This window comes from Cucurbita pepo, chromosome 18 (assembly GCF_057944985.1).
Source record: "Cucurbita pepo subsp. pepo isolate OVF chromosome 18, ASM5794498v1, whole genome shotgun sequence".
Taxonomy (NCBI): Eukaryota; Viridiplantae; Streptophyta; class Magnoliopsida; order Cucurbitales; family Cucurbitaceae; genus Cucurbita; species Cucurbita pepo.
The window spans coordinates 9,691,780-9,706,811 of NC_141815.1; the positions used below are offsets into that span (position 1 = coordinate 9,691,780).

A 15,032-nucleotide genomic window follows, 5' to 3' on the forward strand; every position below is an offset into this window, starting at 1 on the left:
TGCCACCAAATCCACCCCCTTTGGGGCCTAGTGTCCTTACTATCACACCACCTCGTGTCTACCCTCTTTAGGGAACAGTTAGAAGGCTAACACATCGTGGCTCTGATACCATTAGTCATGACCCAGATCCACCGCTAGCGGATATCTTTCCCTTTCGAGCTTCCCCTCAAGGCTTTAAAACGTGTCTGCTAGGGAAGATTTTCACACCCTTAAAGGATGTTTTGTTCTCCTCCCCAACCAATGTCAGACATCACACTCACACGGTCTATCTACAATACATTCGTACTATTGACATTTGTTAAGTCGTGAATTCCTACTCGATAATATCAATATTTTTAATGATAAGAAAATTAAGGCATAAGCCAATTATAATTATAAAGTATGTTAACTATAATTGGCTGAATTTTTTTTAATATCAAAACAAATGTCAACCAATAGAAAATCATACTTTTTATTTATTTATTTATTTTTTTTTTAATATTACTAGTAATTAGAAACTTAATTTGAAAATTTTAATAGCTTCAAATAAAAAATTAGAAAATATATAAATAATGAAATGGGAAAATAAAATAATATAAAATTAAAGAAAGTCCATCACTTTCACTCTCCTTTCTCATAGTCGCACTTCCAGAAGTGAGTGTTAGGGTTAGGGTTTTAGGTTTCAGAAGCTCGATGGAAGAGATTACAGAGGGTGTCAACTCCATTGCATTGACAGCTGATTCGCAGAAGAAGAATCGAATTCAAGTCTCCAACACCAAGAAGCCCCTATTCTTCTATGTTAATCTCGCCAAGGTTTGTTTCCTTTCGACTCTTGGCTTCGGATTCGCTTCATTTATTGACTCCTTCCCAATCTGGCTTCTCTAATTTGGTATAAATTGTTAACAGGTTCGTTGTTTTGGGATTTGTCTGTAAGTTTATCTGGTTTGTTTTGCTAACCCTCTGGTTACCGATTTTTCTTTTTTCCAATTTATGTAGAGGTATATGCAGCAGTACAATGAGGTCGAGCTTTCTGCGCTTGGGATGGGTAGGTTTTCTATACTGTTTTTACTCCTAATATTAATGGCTATCCATTTTGAGAAGTGCGGATTTGCCTCATAGCCATAGTATGTTTATTCAAGTCTGAAACTGGGACACTTGAATACTCTGCTTAAATGATGGATTTTTTGTAATGTTCTCATGTGGGTAGTCAACTTTTCATTGTTTTTTATGCGACAAATGAAACATTTTTCTATTTGAATTTCAATGCAGTCAATTGATCCTTTCAAATGGTGGTTTGGGTTATTAGTATGTTAAAACTTCTATGTATGCCTTTGCAGCCATTGCAACTGTTGTGACTGTTGCGGAAATTCTGAAAAACAATGGACTGGCTTTAGAAAAGAGTAAATATCCTCTTCCTTCTTTTTTTGGAATATACTATTGGGGCTACCTCTTAGAGATAATGACTTCTTTAGAGTTGATGAATATAATTTTGAATGCTCACAAAAATTTTCTTATCTTCTATAGAGATAATGACTTCTACTGTTGATATCAAGGATGATTCTCGAGGGAGACCAGTTCAAAAAGCTAAGGTAATACGTCGTACTGCTTTCTTGCTTTGTTACTTCACAATGGATGATAATTTGGAAGCTGCCTCTCTCGTTTTTTCTCCCTTAAAAGAAACATTGCAAGAGATTTCTCTCTCGTATTTTGGCACATAAAAGTATACCCTCGTGTAACTTCCAATCCGATTTATCACGTTTATTTACTTTCATATTTGGACCCTAGAAATTAGTGGTGTGGGTTATAGACGTTTATTCACTGAGCGTGCAAATTAATTGCTGGGACTGTGCGAAATTTCTCTGTGATTTTCATCTGATTAGATAAGTCTAACATTTGTAACGACTGATTTTTACCTTCTAGATTGAGATTGTGCTGGGGAAAACTGAAAACTTCGATGAACTGATGGCTGCTGCTGCAGAGGAAAGGGAAAACGAAGATGGTGAAGAGCAGAGTTGAAAAGGTTTTTTTTTTCTTTTCTTTTTTGTTCTTATCCTCCTTGTGGATGACTCTTGTTCTTTCCTGATATCTGGTCTCTCTGTTGTTAATTACGTTAGTAAACAAGTGGTTCATTTACTGATGTAGGTTTTTTAGTTGGGGAACCATTGACTTGCCCATTTTTAGGTACCATGGGATATCTTTGTTTAAGAGAGTGGAAACATAATCTGATTCTTCAGTTTTGGTAAATATGCATTCGATAGATGATTTGCTTCAGAAATTTAAACTGCATTCAAAGTATTTTTACATGTAGTACGATTGAACCTTGTTTCCCACAATCTGATAATCACTTTGGACGAACTGCACATGTAAGGTCAGAAGAGAATGCTTTTGAGAAACATGTTTTTTCATGGCATGGTACTCTCCTAACCGATCCCACATTGGGTTCCATTTATTTGTCCTCAAGTCTGATACAGTGGGGAAGTGCCCTTTTTTTTGTATTCTCTTCATCAAAGTAGCTAATATACCGTATTGGTACAATTGAAGCATCTTCTTTCTCGATCTCAGTATTCTCTTTGATACTCTCTCTATAAAGCACAGGAAAACTATTCCTACGGCTTGGACAAGCTTAAAGTAGCTTTCCTCCCGTGCGTAACTTTCTTGTTAGATCACACGTCGGTTGGAGAGGGGAACAAAATATTCCTTATAAGAGTGGAAACCTCTCCCTGGTGGATGTGTTTTTAAACTTTGAGGGGAAGTTCGAAAGGGAAAGTCCAAAGAGGATAATATCTGTTTGTGGTGGGCTTAGGCTGTTACAAATGGTATCCGAGCCAGACATCGGTAGTGCGCCAGGGAGGACGCTGGGCCTCCAAGGGGATGGATTGTGAGATCCCACATAGGTTGGAGAGAGGAACAAAACATTTCTTAGAAGGGTGTGGCAACTCTCCTTAGTGGACGTGTTTTAAAATCTTGAGGGGGAGCTCGAAAGGAATAGTCTAAAGAATAAAATGTCTGCTAGCGGTGGGCTTGGGCTGTTAAAGTTATTACTTCAGTTAGGCTTTAATAAGGCCTTTGTAAAATTTGGAAGGCGCTCTCCTTTGGTCTTCTTGTTCTTAATTATGTTTTCCGTTCTTATCCTCCTTGCTTGTGGGTTATCGCTGATAACAGTTACAAACTATGGTGCTTAGGAATTCGCTCCTATCAACAAAGCTAAAGGAAAGCGAAGACAAAACATGTACTTCATGGCACAGAGAATATCACTCAATAGTGCAGGTTTCAAACTCTGTATTAGTTCCATTTGGCAACGTGATGCCCGAATTCAGCTATTCAAACTGTACCTTATGTATGACCATAAACCTCTTTTTTGTCACTGAAAATTTGTGGTTTTAGTCAATTATTATCTCTTAGATATTGAAAATTTGTGATTCATTTAGAGAATTACAAGCTAATAAGATATAAAGAGAAATGTTTTAAAATTGTGATATGTTAATAATGCATAGTCTAACCAAAATTAATCCCAAAAAATAGTTATTTGTAAAAATAAATTTGAGTAAATATGTTAATAAATTATTATTAATTTATTAATTAAACTATATTTAAAATAAAATGAAAAGAAAGGAAGGAGACTGAGAAAGTCCACACTTATGGAAGGCAAGGAAAAGGTAATACCTTGATAAAAGTATGTATTTCAAAATCATGAATTTAACTTGCTTAGCCCGTTTTTATCTAACAATCTCCTATCGAACGGCCTCTAAATGTTTAGAGGAATCTATCACCTATCAAATGGCGCCTCTAAACATTTATATGAACTCATCTTCTATTAAACGACCTCTAATGAACTCATCTTCTATCAAACAGCCTCTAAACATTTATATGGTATCCATCTTTATTAGTTAATCAGAAGGTTCGTAATTATTATTTTTTTTAGAAAAATATCAGCTGGCTACATCATAAGGGGGATTTTTCTAGCCAATCTAACCAATAAGATATTCATATAGTAAGGAATAAGGATAACACAACAATATCATTTGGATTGGATTATATCCCTCAGAAATATCACTTCTTTGATTGCTACAAGGTGGAACCAACTGATCAATCCCTACAAAGAAAAAAAAAACTACATATTCGTCTTCTGATAGTGTGTGAGAACGGGAGGCACTATTCTTTGAATGGAGAAGATAATTACTAAATAAACAGTCCAAATGCAAAATTTCTTCCATAAAGAAGATTGTGTAGTACAAGAACTCTTACTTAAAATACCAACCATTATAAAGGGTAATAACCTCATTTGGCCTGGCCTTTCTTCGATGATCCCTTCTTCAGCGGCTTCTTCTGAACTTTCTTATTTGGTTTCAACTTGCTCGATGTTGATGATGAAGGCTTTCTATCATCATGTTTGCGCCTCTTTTCTCTTTTCACGTTGTACATGTTCACAGCCTATACTCGGGATAATTAGTGAAGACCATTAGACAAAATGTCCAACCATGGAGCAACGAAGAAAGATGTCAGTTGCTGAAACCAAAACAAAGAAAAGTATGATAAAACGACCTTATTGACGTTTAGTATCTCATGTGAATTCTTAGATATTAGACGGTTCAGGACTTTCTCAGTTTGCTCCCTTTCTCGAGAGCCAACGCCCGTTCCTTCCACAACGGGTAAAAACTGCGTGTAAACAAAGAACAAAATATTTAACTTTATGATAGGCATATAATATGCCCGAGCATGGCAAGGAGAAGGATTGTCTAGTTAACCTTGCGATATTTTCCTTCATGCTTTGGAGGCTTTTCTCCAGGCAACTTCTTGTCGAATTTTCCACCACTAGCTGTTGCGGTTGCAGCCATTCCAGCCACATTCCCAAGCTCGTCTTTTGTAATTTTCTTCGTTGCAGCTTGCGTCCCGGTTATGGGCAGAGCAGTTGCAGCTAGTTGAACGTGGCTGCATCAGTTTAATCAACTTAGCTATATATATCAGAAAACTGATGAAAATCAAAAGACAGAGTTAAGACATTATGATATTGTTGGAAACGAAAGGCACGAATCAATGGGTTTAACAGGTACAAGTTGTGGTCAAATGCTCCACCTTCCTACCCAAAGTACGAACAAATGGGACAATGTCGAAGAAGTTTAAATACCCAAACATACGCATTAGTATGATTGTGAGAAGATATAATCTAATTACTTGATCAACACCCAATAACTGTGATAAGAGGGTAAAACCTTGGCAAAGCACCAACTTTTGCAGCTTGTTTCAGATTCTGTAAGCGATTATTTTCTTGCTTTTCAACTCGTTTCCTCTTATTTTCTTGCCTCTTAGCAAAGGGATCGACGCCCGGCTCTGCAAATGCAAAAAAGCATGATACTTAATGGGCATTTTGATATCTATATTAGTCGAGTGGAAAGGGCAAGTATCAATATTCAAATTCTCTCTGTCAAAGTTATTATGTTCAGAAATTTGACATCAAGAAAAGTAGTCCATCTTAAAATGCAAGGTTATATTAAATAATACCATCTGTCATCTTGGCCTCAATGATGGGTATGTTCTCCTCATCATTTGCACGATCATAACCATGGCGACGCTTCCATGTTTGAGTTTGTTCATCATACAGAATCTTATCTTTTTTCCTGTTTTTTATACCTGCAAAAGTCACAGAGTACTAAAATTAAATTCCACCCCAGAAACTCCCAATTCCAGAGTCTTGTGTTCGGATGCCTCTCATTCTTCTTGTAAGTTGTTTCTTTTCATCTTTAGCAGTTTTTTCCTTTACAGCAAGTAAGACTTTCAGCTCAATTCAATTCAATCCACACAATTGAAGGATTGGAAACATGAATCTTTTAATACAATACAAAACAGCACAAAACAGGATCAAAGCATAAAAAAACGTCCAACCTCGTTTTTTAGCAAAAAGTTCCCATTTTGTAGGAGCCTTAGGCTTCGGAAGCTGGAAAGAAAGAAAGACATCACCCAACCAAAATGTAAACATCCATAGTTTAAAAGCAAAAACGAGACGATAAACGAAAATATCAAATATTCATGGGCTTACAGGCTTCTCCCTGGGCAATTTTGTTTTAGGTTGAGACAACTTCACTAGAGGACCATCTCTATCTTCAGTTGAAGGCAGGATGAAAAGTTCATTAGCAATAGCTTGAACTAGCTCTGTACCCTTCTGTAGACATTCATTCACTAGCTCCTCCCTGTAAGTATAGAAGCAACCAAGCAAAAATAGTAAAGATTCTCTTCAAATATATATGTTCATGCCAATGTGTTCAAAATAATATACAGATTCAAAACAACCAAAACCCTCAAAACATTAACTACATCAAAGTTCTTTTCTAATTATCGGATTCTTTTCAATAACATGCTTTCAGAAATTAACCAAACAAACAGTATTCCAAGGCTGAGAAATCATAGTTCCTCAAAGCCAAAATCCGGTTCAAAGATGTCAATCAAAGGAAACGAAAGAGTAGAACCAACAACTAAAAGAAAACCCAAAGTTCCGAAAACTACGAACTTAGTCCGTGTAGCAACAACAGGAGGTGTAAACGTGGTTTGCATAATAGATTTGCCGGAGGGAGAAGAGGCTAACCTGGACGACGGCGGGGAAGTGAAATGGTGGTGAGGATTGAACGCCATTAGATGACCAATGTCGACCTGAACTTCCTGCGGCGTCTCCATCACCGGCCGATTCAAGAGACTTCTCAGGCGAAAGAGCAAATACCAAATTCAGGGTTTAGGAGTGGGACAAGAGAAGTTGCTTGCTTCTCCACGAAACGACGCCGTTATATTATCTTCGTTTTCTTCGCACAGTTAACCCTAGTTGTTCTCACGGCCATGCGGGCCCACAAACACCAATTATTTATTTATTTTTAATAATTTATAAATAAAAAATAAAAAATCTTCCATGTAGATATTATGCCTTAAATTAACTCCTCAATGATTTATTAAATTATTATTCGTATAATTAAATTTATATTGAAACACTAAATTTTTAGCATGAAAAAATTCATTAATAATAAGCTTAAATTTTTATATATAATAATTTAATCTTTGTATTTATAAATACATTTGATATCTAATTATTATATTTAAAATTTATAAACTAAATTATTATATTTAAAAATTGTAAACTAAATTATTATATTTAAAAATTGTAAACTAAATTATTATATTTAAAAATTGTAAACTAAATTATTATATTTAAAAATTGTAAACTAAATTATTATATTTAAAAATTGTAAACTAAATTATTATATTTAAAAATTGTAAACTAAATTATTATATTTAAAATTTATAAACTAAATTATTATATTTAAAATTTATAAACTAAATTATATTAATCATTAATTTAGAAGTGATTTTTTTTTTTTTTTTTTTTTTTTTCTTTTGAACTCAAAAGTTTTGAGGGGAAGTGGGCTTGACCTGAATATTTTCCCTATACGTCCCCGCCTCGGGACTCAAAGCCACCGTCTTGGTTTTCGATTCCAATTCTCTGGACACTCAATCAGGGCTTGTTCATGCATAGATTGTAGAGGTAATTCCGCATCGTCTCCTTCAGATCCATCGGTAAGCCCAACTTGATTTCTCCTCGTTTTTTTTTTTTTTTTGTGGCTTTTTTGGTTCAATTTGCATCGAAACAGTGTTTAATCTCTCATCGGCTTCTTCCATTTCTTAATCCCAATTTTCTATATTCGTTAAATCTAAGTGCGAAATTGAATTGGTCTGTGGCGGTGTTGTTAGTGTCGAATTTATCAACTGCCTCCTTGTTTTTGCCCCAACTAAATCCCTATGTTGTTTTGGTAGAGGGTTTTTGCGGTAATTGGGATGGATGGGAATAAGGATGATGCTGTGAAATGCTTGAGAATTGGAAAAGAGGCGTTGGAAGCTGGGAATTTGGTTCGAGCCCTAAAATTTGTGAACAAAGCTCGTCGTCTTGATCCGACGCTTCCCGTTGACGACCTCTTACCGGAACTTAAAAACGTTTCTAGTGATCAGTTGGGTGGTGATGCGTGTGATGCCGGCAATGGGCCATCTGGGTCCCCTTCGTCCAAGTCCCCTGAACAACAACCATCTGTTCGTCGTAGAGTTCCGGCATCTGGTTCTTCTGAATCTTCAACGTCTGCGGCATATACTGAGGAGAATGTAGAGATTGTAAGGCAGATCAAGAAGAAGAAGGATTACTACGAGATTTTGGGATTGGAGAAGAGTTGCTCTATTGAGGATGTTCGGAAGTCATATAGAAAGCTGTCTTTAAAGGTTCATCCAGATAAGAACAATGCTCCTGGTGCTGAAGAAGCGTTTAAGGCGGTATCCAAGGCCTTTCAGTGTCTAAGTAACGAGGAGAGTAGAAAAACGTATGATCTTGTTGGGTCCGAGGAAGAAGTCTATGAGAGACGGACTGCAAGACATGGTGGTAATGGATTTAATGGGTTTTACGAAGGTGATGTTGATGCAGATGAGATATTTAGAAACTTCTTCTTTGGTGGAATGCCGCCGACAACTACTCATTTCCGTAGTTTCAATTTTGGCCCTGGAATGGCTCCTAGAACAGGTGATCAGGGTTCAGGTGGTGGCCTTCGGACACTGATTCAATTGCTTCCTGTGCTGGTGATATTGCTTTTGAATTTCATGCCATCCTCAGAACCTATCTATGCCCTTTCCCGTTCATATCCTTATGAACACCGATTTACAACTCAGAAGGGTGTCAATTATTATGTGAAATCAAAAAACTTTGAGCAGGAGTTTCCACCTAATAGTCGGGATCGTCTGGTTCTTGACCAAAGGGTAGATAGGGAGTATTTCAATATTCTTGCACAGAATTGTCGACTCGAGATGCAACGACGCCAATGGGGATTCATTCGTGAAACTCCGCATTGTGATATGTTGAATAAGTTTCAATCAGCGGCTTAATGAAGGTCCATTTCAACTCTCTCTGTTATCGTTTTGGCAGTTTTGAATTATGTGCAAATTTGATTCTCCAGGCAATTTATCTTTATACGAGGTTTTCATAATGCATAGTTTAGCAGCATGATTGGGTGTATTAGTTCCTCCCAAACAATAAGAAGTATAGAGGAAAGTTGTTGGTCTCGAAAATGAGCTTATACATTTTCTTACATTTTAATTTATGAATGAAGGAAGAAGGAAAGTTGCGTTTCTTATTTATTACCCACAATCTGTACCAGTGCTGTAGATTGTCGTGCGTTCAGACTATGCCCCTTGATATTCTTTTATTTTGCCAATACTTGCTCTCTAACAGAACATAATCCTAAAAGATATTACAAAGTCATTAGATTTTTGTAAAAGACAGTTGTGGTTGAAGAAGCATAATCTTTCTCCATGCATGGTGGCAGACTGGTGAATCAAATTGGTTTGACATTTCAAATCAATGGTATTTTGTGAGATCCTACGTCGATTGCAGAGGGGAACGAGTGTCAGTGAGGGCGTTGGGTCTTGAAGGGGGGTGAATTGTGAGATCCCACATTTGTTGGAGAGGAGAACGAAGTATTCTTTAGAAGGGTGTGAAAAAGTCTATCTAGCAGATGTGTTCTAAATCCTTGAGGGGAAGCCCAGAGGTGAAAGCCCAAAAAGGACAATGTCTTTAACCGTGAATTATGCTCATGTTTTTTTTCTCTCAATGAATCTTTCTACCTGTTTATGGTCAAGTTTCCCGAAGTCTAGCTTCGATTGCATTAATCCTGTGAATTTGTCCTCCTTTTTACCAAAACCACACAAATAGCCATTTGAGTCTGTTTTGCCAGAATGCCCCAATTTTGGCCAGTAGACCTTTGAGGTTGCTAGTTTGGGCTTATCACGGGTACTCATTTCCTCATGAAAAAAGGAATGAAAGGAATCCTTTTTTTGAAATGTTCATCCCCTAATGAAATTCTTCCTCATCCATGCTTCTCCTGTAGAGAATTTTCACTTGCCTCTGTCGCTATTCAATCATCTTACAACTCTAACCAAAAACGTTTGCTAACAACCTAGGATGTAACATAGGAAACAAATTAAGCAAGCAAGAAGAGGGGCTATAGACGTCCGTGAGCCAAAATATAAAACCCATCACCTGTATAGCACGAAGAGAAGGGCTATAGACGCCAGTGATCCAAAACTATCACTCAGCAGAGAAAGAGAAAGAGAAAGAGATGGAGGGGCCTGCAGATTGTGGCAAAGAATGAGTCTGTAGACTGAGAATGAGCTAGAATTCAAATTATTGATATTTTGAAGTTTTTTTTTTTTTTATTGCCCACTTTCAGTTTATTACTTACCTCGGTTCTTGTACCTTTGGATCTTAGATGCACTTATTAGTTATTCATGACAAATATTCATTTAGAAATCATAGCTTTCATGTGCACTGCAATGACACAACGTGACATTGTCTGTTTGGACTTAGTTCCTCTGGAAATATGGAATTGCATCTCATTGTTTTTGGTACCGATAACTCTACCTGTTCGCATTACCTCTCTTCTATAACTGATAGAACCCATACAACAAGAATAGAATAATATTGAAATCTAAAAGATATAAGAACAACAATATAACTCCGAGTATTGGAACTTCGAACCTCCCAAGTCTAAACCAACTAAATAAGTGCTTACTCCATTCTTTCTCCCTCCCTCTATTTAGTTTCAACAAATCTCCACGAACTTTCGTATGTAACTACTAGTATCCAATGACTATAACAACCAAAGCCCACCGCTAGTAAAATATTGTTCTCTTTGGACTTTCCCTTTAGGCTTTCCCTCAAAGTTTTTAAAACATGTCTGCTAGGGTGTGGTCTCCACACCCTCATATGGAATGCTTTGTTTTCCTCTCCAACTGATGTAGGGATATCACAATAACATTCCTATCGATATCATTCGTCATAGTTCTTTGCTTTTGCTCACGCAATTAGATTACAACAATTCTCAGTTGGGTGTAAAAGCTTCTATGTTAATCAAACAGATTTGGAACTTGTTTCGCAGGTCCTATTTTCTCGTGTGGCAGACGAATTCCTAGGATGTTTGCACGAGCCTGAAACGGGAGTCAAATAGTTACCCCAGATCTGAGGTCGCTCTTTATCATCTATTCTGAATGCTTCGCTTGTAAATCTCATATTCTCACCACCATCTTAGATTCTAGCATATTTTCCCAGTATTACTATAGATTTACTCGAGTAGATGCTGAATAATTTTAGAGCTTGAGCTTGGATGTACTGATTATAATCCCTTTGCATTATCTGAACCAACGAACATTATTATGACTGCCTTTGTCACAGCTTGTATTTTGACATCATTTCATTTTCTTTAATTAAGAAAGAGTGGCCACATCTATTTGAGATATCATTGGATCCAAGATTTGGATTGCAACCTTTCTTCATTCTTTAAAATCAAATCAACCCAAGATGATTCCTAGAGTTCTTATAATAACATAGATATGATCAAACTCTTAATTTTTTTTTTTTTTTTTTTTTTTTTTTTTTTTTTTTTTTTTTGTGTGTTTCATGAGTTATAGAACATATCTTTGTTACAAAATTGATAAAACTTCAATAAAAAGCAACTCTAAAATTTGTTTTTTTGTTTAGAAATTTGTGAGTTTAGAAAGATGTAAGCCTAAACTTAATAAAGTTACTAAAGTGTCGAACAAAGGGTTCGAGGGTTCCAGAGAAAGGAGACTCGATTAAAGGGAGGCTATTCGAGAGCTCCATAAGCCTCAGGGGAGGCTTATAGTGAACTTTGTTCGAGTTGAGGATTATTGGGAGTGAGTCCCACATTGGTTATTTTGAATATCATGGGTTTATAAGCGAGGAATACGGTTTGAGGCCTTTTGAGGAAGCCCAAAGCAAAGCAACGAAAGCTTATACTCAAAGTAGACAACTTTCATTTTAATGTCGATTTTGAATCATGAATTTACGACGAAAAAAAAAAAAAAAAAAAAAAATGTAATTTTTAAGATTATTGAAAATGAGTAACAATTGTGTGAGATTTTGATTAAAAAGTTTTATAATGAAAAATATTATTAAGTAAAAATAAAAACTTTAATATTCCCGAAATTGAAAGAAAATAAAAAAATTGGCGATATGTGGTGATGCAGTTATTGTCGAGTCAGCTGAAATTGGCCTATAATGGGCATTGGCCACTTTACATTAGTTCTAAACGCGTCATTCCATTTAAATACCGGTCTCAATTTCCCAATATTTCTCCTTCCATCAGGAATTGCAATCCCTAGATTTCTCTATCCGGACCCATCCATGCGTCTACGTTGAGGACACTTCTTGAATCGTCTTCTTCAGCACCATCTGTAAGTTCAAATCTTCAAACTAGATTCCTGTACTCATTCAATTTTAATCTGTAGATCAAATGTGTAATTTAATTCCCATATTCTCCTCCTGCAATTTCTTTACGCCAATCGCAATCCGTCTAAGGTTTTGGTAGCACCGACGCTTTCTATTAGTTCCCGATTAGGAATGTAATCGTTTTCCCCCTTTTTTTTTTTTTTTCTTGAAGGGAATTGCGGATTGGTCTTTTGCGATTTTTGTGATGGACGGGAACAAAGACGATGCTTTGAAATGTTTGAAAATCGGAAAAGAATCTTTGGAAGCTGGGAATCGGACCCGTGCCTTGAAATTTGTGAATAAAGCTCGCCGTCTTGATCCGACGCTCTCCGTTGACGATCTCTTATCGGAAATTCAGAACGTTTCCGTTGAAGATTTGGGTGTTAATAGTGGAGAATCTGGGAATAGGTCGTCTGATACCTCTTCATCTAAGCCCTCGGATAAGCCTTCGATTCGCCGTAGGGTTCCGCCCTCGGGGTTTTCCGAATCTTCAACATCGGCCACTTACACAGAAGAGCAGATTGAGGTTGTGAGGAAAATTAAGAAGAAGAAGGATTATTACGAGATTTTGGGATTGGAGAAGAGTTGTAGTACTGAGGATATTCGAAAGGCATATAGAAAGCTGTCTTTAAAGGTCCATCCAGATAAGAATAATGCTCCTGGCGCCGAAGAAGCGTTTAAGGCTGTATCAAAGGCGTTTCAGTGTCTGAGTAACGAGGAGAGTCGGAAAAAGTATGATGTTGTTGGGTCTGATGAACCAGTTTACGAGAGACAGACTACAAGACGTGGTGCAAATGGATTTAATGGGTTTTACGAAGCTGATATTGATGCAGATGAGATATTTAGAAACTTCTTCTTCGGTGGAATGGCACCTACAACCACACAGTTTCGTACTTTCAATTTTGGCCCTGGAATGGGACATAGAACAGCTGATCAGGGATCAGGTGGTGGCCTTCGGACTCTGATTCAATTGCTCCCTGTGCTGTTGATATTGCTTTTGAACTTCTTGCCATCCTCAGAACCTATCTATGCTCTGTCCCGCTCCTATCCCTATGAATTCCAGTTCACCACTCAGAAGGGTGTCAATTATTATGTGAAATCAACAAAATTTGAGGAGAAGTATCCACCTGATAGCCCTGACCGCATGTCACTTGAGCGGCACATAGAGAGGGAGTACTTTAACATTCTTGCTCAGAATTGTCGTGTTGAGATGCAACGTCGGCAGTGGGGATTAATAAGGGAAACTCCATATTGTGATATGTTGCAGAAGTTTCAGTCAGCTGCTTCGTGAATGAACGAAAGGTTCATTTCATCCCTCTTTTTATCCTTTATCAATCATAGATGTATAATCATTATTGCTCAAGATTGTTTACCAAGTTTTCTTTAATCGAATCGACGTGGGGCCTCTCCATTTATTTGGATTTTGAAAGTCATATGCTTTTTGCAACATTATTCATTTCTTATGCTAATACTTGACCTGATAATCGATTTATGTATGTGGCTGGATATCTTTTCAATGGTTCAATTAGAATACATGGGAATAGAACTTTCTATATACCATGGTGGCAAACTGGTGAATTGAGCTGCGTTAATTATTTGGTTCGAATGTTACCCTTATGTTGTAGCCTTTTCTTTTATTGGGACTGAAACAAATGTTGTAGCCATTTCTTTAAGAACGGGCATAAACAACATGTGTATATTATAAGAACGGCATCATGAATGAGGTTGATGCATATGAATGGTAATTTGTTCCTGGTTTCTTTTCAAGTCTTATTTGAAGAACACCTTCTGTTGAGCTGTTCTGCAGAGAAATGCTCGTTCATGTTGAACATGGGATTCCTCTGTTAACTTGAGATTTGAGATATATATGTTCCTTGTTCTCTTGTCTGTGTAATTAAATTATGAGTATTAACAAATCTCCATTGGATGATATACTTTTATAACACTCAAAATGTCTCTTTTTCTGCAGATGGCTTCTATTAAGCTGCAACTACTGCAAGGCGGGGGTTGCTTTATCTGCAATTAACTCAACTAATGTGAAAAAAGTGAGCCTCTTATTTCAAATGTTTTGCTTCTCTTCTGCATCCGAAGTTACCATCAAATGTCCGTGTCTGGTAGCTAGCTTGCAGCAGATTAGGTGGTTGAGTAATATTGGGACCCCAAAGCTTAGATAGTCATAAAAAGTCACAGTATCAATTAATACTAACGTGTGTTGTGGTGTTATTACTTTTTTTTACTGTCTCTTGCTCTCTGTCATTCAATTTTCAGTATATTTGAGTGATTCACATCGATTGTTTCATGGAAATTGTTGGAATAAAACTGAAGAACTTCATTGAGTAATAATTTAAGTGGTAATTTTCAGATGTGTCGTGATGCAAGGTAAGAGTTTGTTTGAATTCCAAGTGTTTAAAAGCACTTTTTTTAAGCCTTTAGACTCTAGATAGTGATACAAACCAGTGTTCTATCCTATCATTGGTATACTTTGGATGGTCTACACCCATTGAGTAGGCCTTTCTAGTTTCTATATAGAGAACAATTGAGCACAATTTAGGGTCGAATTAAGTTACAAGTTTAGCTTTTGAACACGTTTGTTAGTACTTTTATGGGCGTATTTGTATCTTAAATTTTTAATATAATACTTTATTTTAAAATTATTTTATAACTTTTAAAAATTTGATTAATAACTTCAAACTTATACCTTTTTCAAAAATATTTTTGAACATGAAAAACCTAAAATGGTTTGTCTACATCATAC

At 36.5% G+C, this 15,032-nt stretch overlaps 3 protein-coding genes and 1 pseudogene across 6 annotated transcripts; 3 read left to right on the forward strand and 1 right to left on the reverse strand.

Annotated features, from left to right (window-relative positions):
- Window positions 1–588: 588 nt before the first annotated feature.
- Window positions 589–3,367, forward strand: LOC111780637 (uncharacterized protein At2g34160). 2 transcript variants are annotated; one of them, XM_023661097.2, is made up of 6 exons: window positions 589–792; window positions 976–1,024; window positions 1,317–1,379; window positions 1,504–1,568; window positions 1,900–1,999; window positions 3,162–3,367. In XM_023661097.2, the coding sequence occupies exons 1-5, from the start codon at window positions 673–675 to the stop codon at window positions 1,993–1,995; spliced, it is 393 nt and encodes a 130-aa protein (XP_023516865.1). In that variant the 5' UTR covers window positions 589–672; the 3' UTR covers window positions 1,996–1,999; window positions 3,162–3,367. The 2 variants fall into 2 exon arrangements, with proteins under 2 accessions (XP_023516865.1, XP_023516863.1); XM_023661095.2 differs by lacking the exon at window positions 3,162–3,367 and having other exon boundaries at window positions 590–792; window positions 1,900–2,223.
- A 611-nt stretch (window positions 3,368–3,978) lies between these two features.
- On the reverse strand, window positions 3,979–6,736 carry LOC111779983 (ribosome biogenesis regulatory protein homolog). Its single transcript, XM_023660199.2, has 8 exons — window positions 6,557–6,736; window positions 6,014–6,164; window positions 5,860–5,911; window positions 5,479–5,607; window positions 5,190–5,307; window positions 4,725–4,908; window positions 4,522–4,635; window positions 3,979–4,410 (listed from the first exon to the last, which is right to left on the reverse strand). Exons 1-8 carry the CDS (start codon window positions 6,643–6,645, stop codon window positions 4,258–4,260), a joined length of 990 nt encoding a protein of 329 aa, XP_023515967.2. The 5' UTR covers window positions 6,646–6,736; the 3' UTR covers window positions 3,979–4,257.
- A 636-nt stretch (window positions 6,737–7,372) lies between these two features.
- Window positions 7,373–11,285, forward strand: LOC111779982 (chaperone protein dnaJ 49 pseudogene; annotated as a pseudogene). 2 transcript variants are annotated; one of them, XR_015413875.1, is made up of 3 exons: window positions 7,373–7,533; window positions 7,771–8,882; window positions 10,929–11,285. The product of XR_015413875.1 is annotated as a chaperone protein dnaJ 49 pseudogene, transcript variant X1 (transcript). The 2 variants fall into 2 exon arrangements; XR_015413876.1 differs by lacking the exon at window positions 10,929–11,285 and adding an exon at window positions 9,952–10,874.
- A 797-nt stretch (window positions 11,286–12,082) lies between these two features.
- LOC111780354 (chaperone protein dnaJ 49) lies at window positions 12,083–14,640 on the forward strand. Its single transcript, XM_023660728.2, has 3 exons — window positions 12,083–12,243; window positions 12,450–13,579; window positions 14,247–14,640. Exon 2 carries the CDS (start codon window positions 12,483–12,485, stop codon window positions 13,566–13,568), a length of 1,086 nt encoding a protein of 361 aa, XP_023516496.2. The 5' UTR covers window positions 12,083–12,243; window positions 12,450–12,482; the 3' UTR covers window positions 13,569–13,579; window positions 14,247–14,640.
- The last annotated feature ends 392 nt before the right edge of the window (window positions 14,641–15,032 follow it).

Excerpts from the sequence above, each read along its gene's own strand:
- LOC111780354 (XM_023660728.2), top strand. The coding sequence starts at position 12,483 with ATGGACGGGAACAAAGACGATGCTTTGAAATGTTTGAAAATCGGAAAA.
- LOC111779983 (XM_023660199.2), bottom strand. The coding sequence starts at position 6,645 with ATGGAGACGCCGCAGGAAGTTCAGGTCGACATTGGTCATCTAATGGCG. Across the intron at positions 4,909-5,189 it reads AAAGTTGGTGCTTTGCCAAG|CCACGTTCAACTAGCTGCAA; the intron begins GTTTTACCCTCT and ends AAACTGATGCAG. Across the intron at positions 4,636-4,724 it reads ATGAAGGAAAATATCGCAAG|TTTTTACCCGTTGTGGAAGG; the intron begins GTTAACTAGACA and ends GTTTACACGCAG.
- LOC111780637 (XM_023661097.2), top strand. The coding sequence starts at position 673 with ATGGAAGAGATTACAGAGGGTGTCAACTCCATTGCATTGACAGCTGAT. Across the intron at positions 1,025-1,316 it reads GCTTTCTGCGCTTGGGATGG|CCATTGCAACTGTTGTGACT; the intron begins GTAGGTTTTCTA and ends ATGCCTTTGCAG. Across the intron at positions 1,569-1,899 it reads GACCAGTTCAAAAAGCTAAG|ATTGAGATTGTGCTGGGGAA; the intron begins GTAATACGTCGT and ends TTTACCTTCTAG.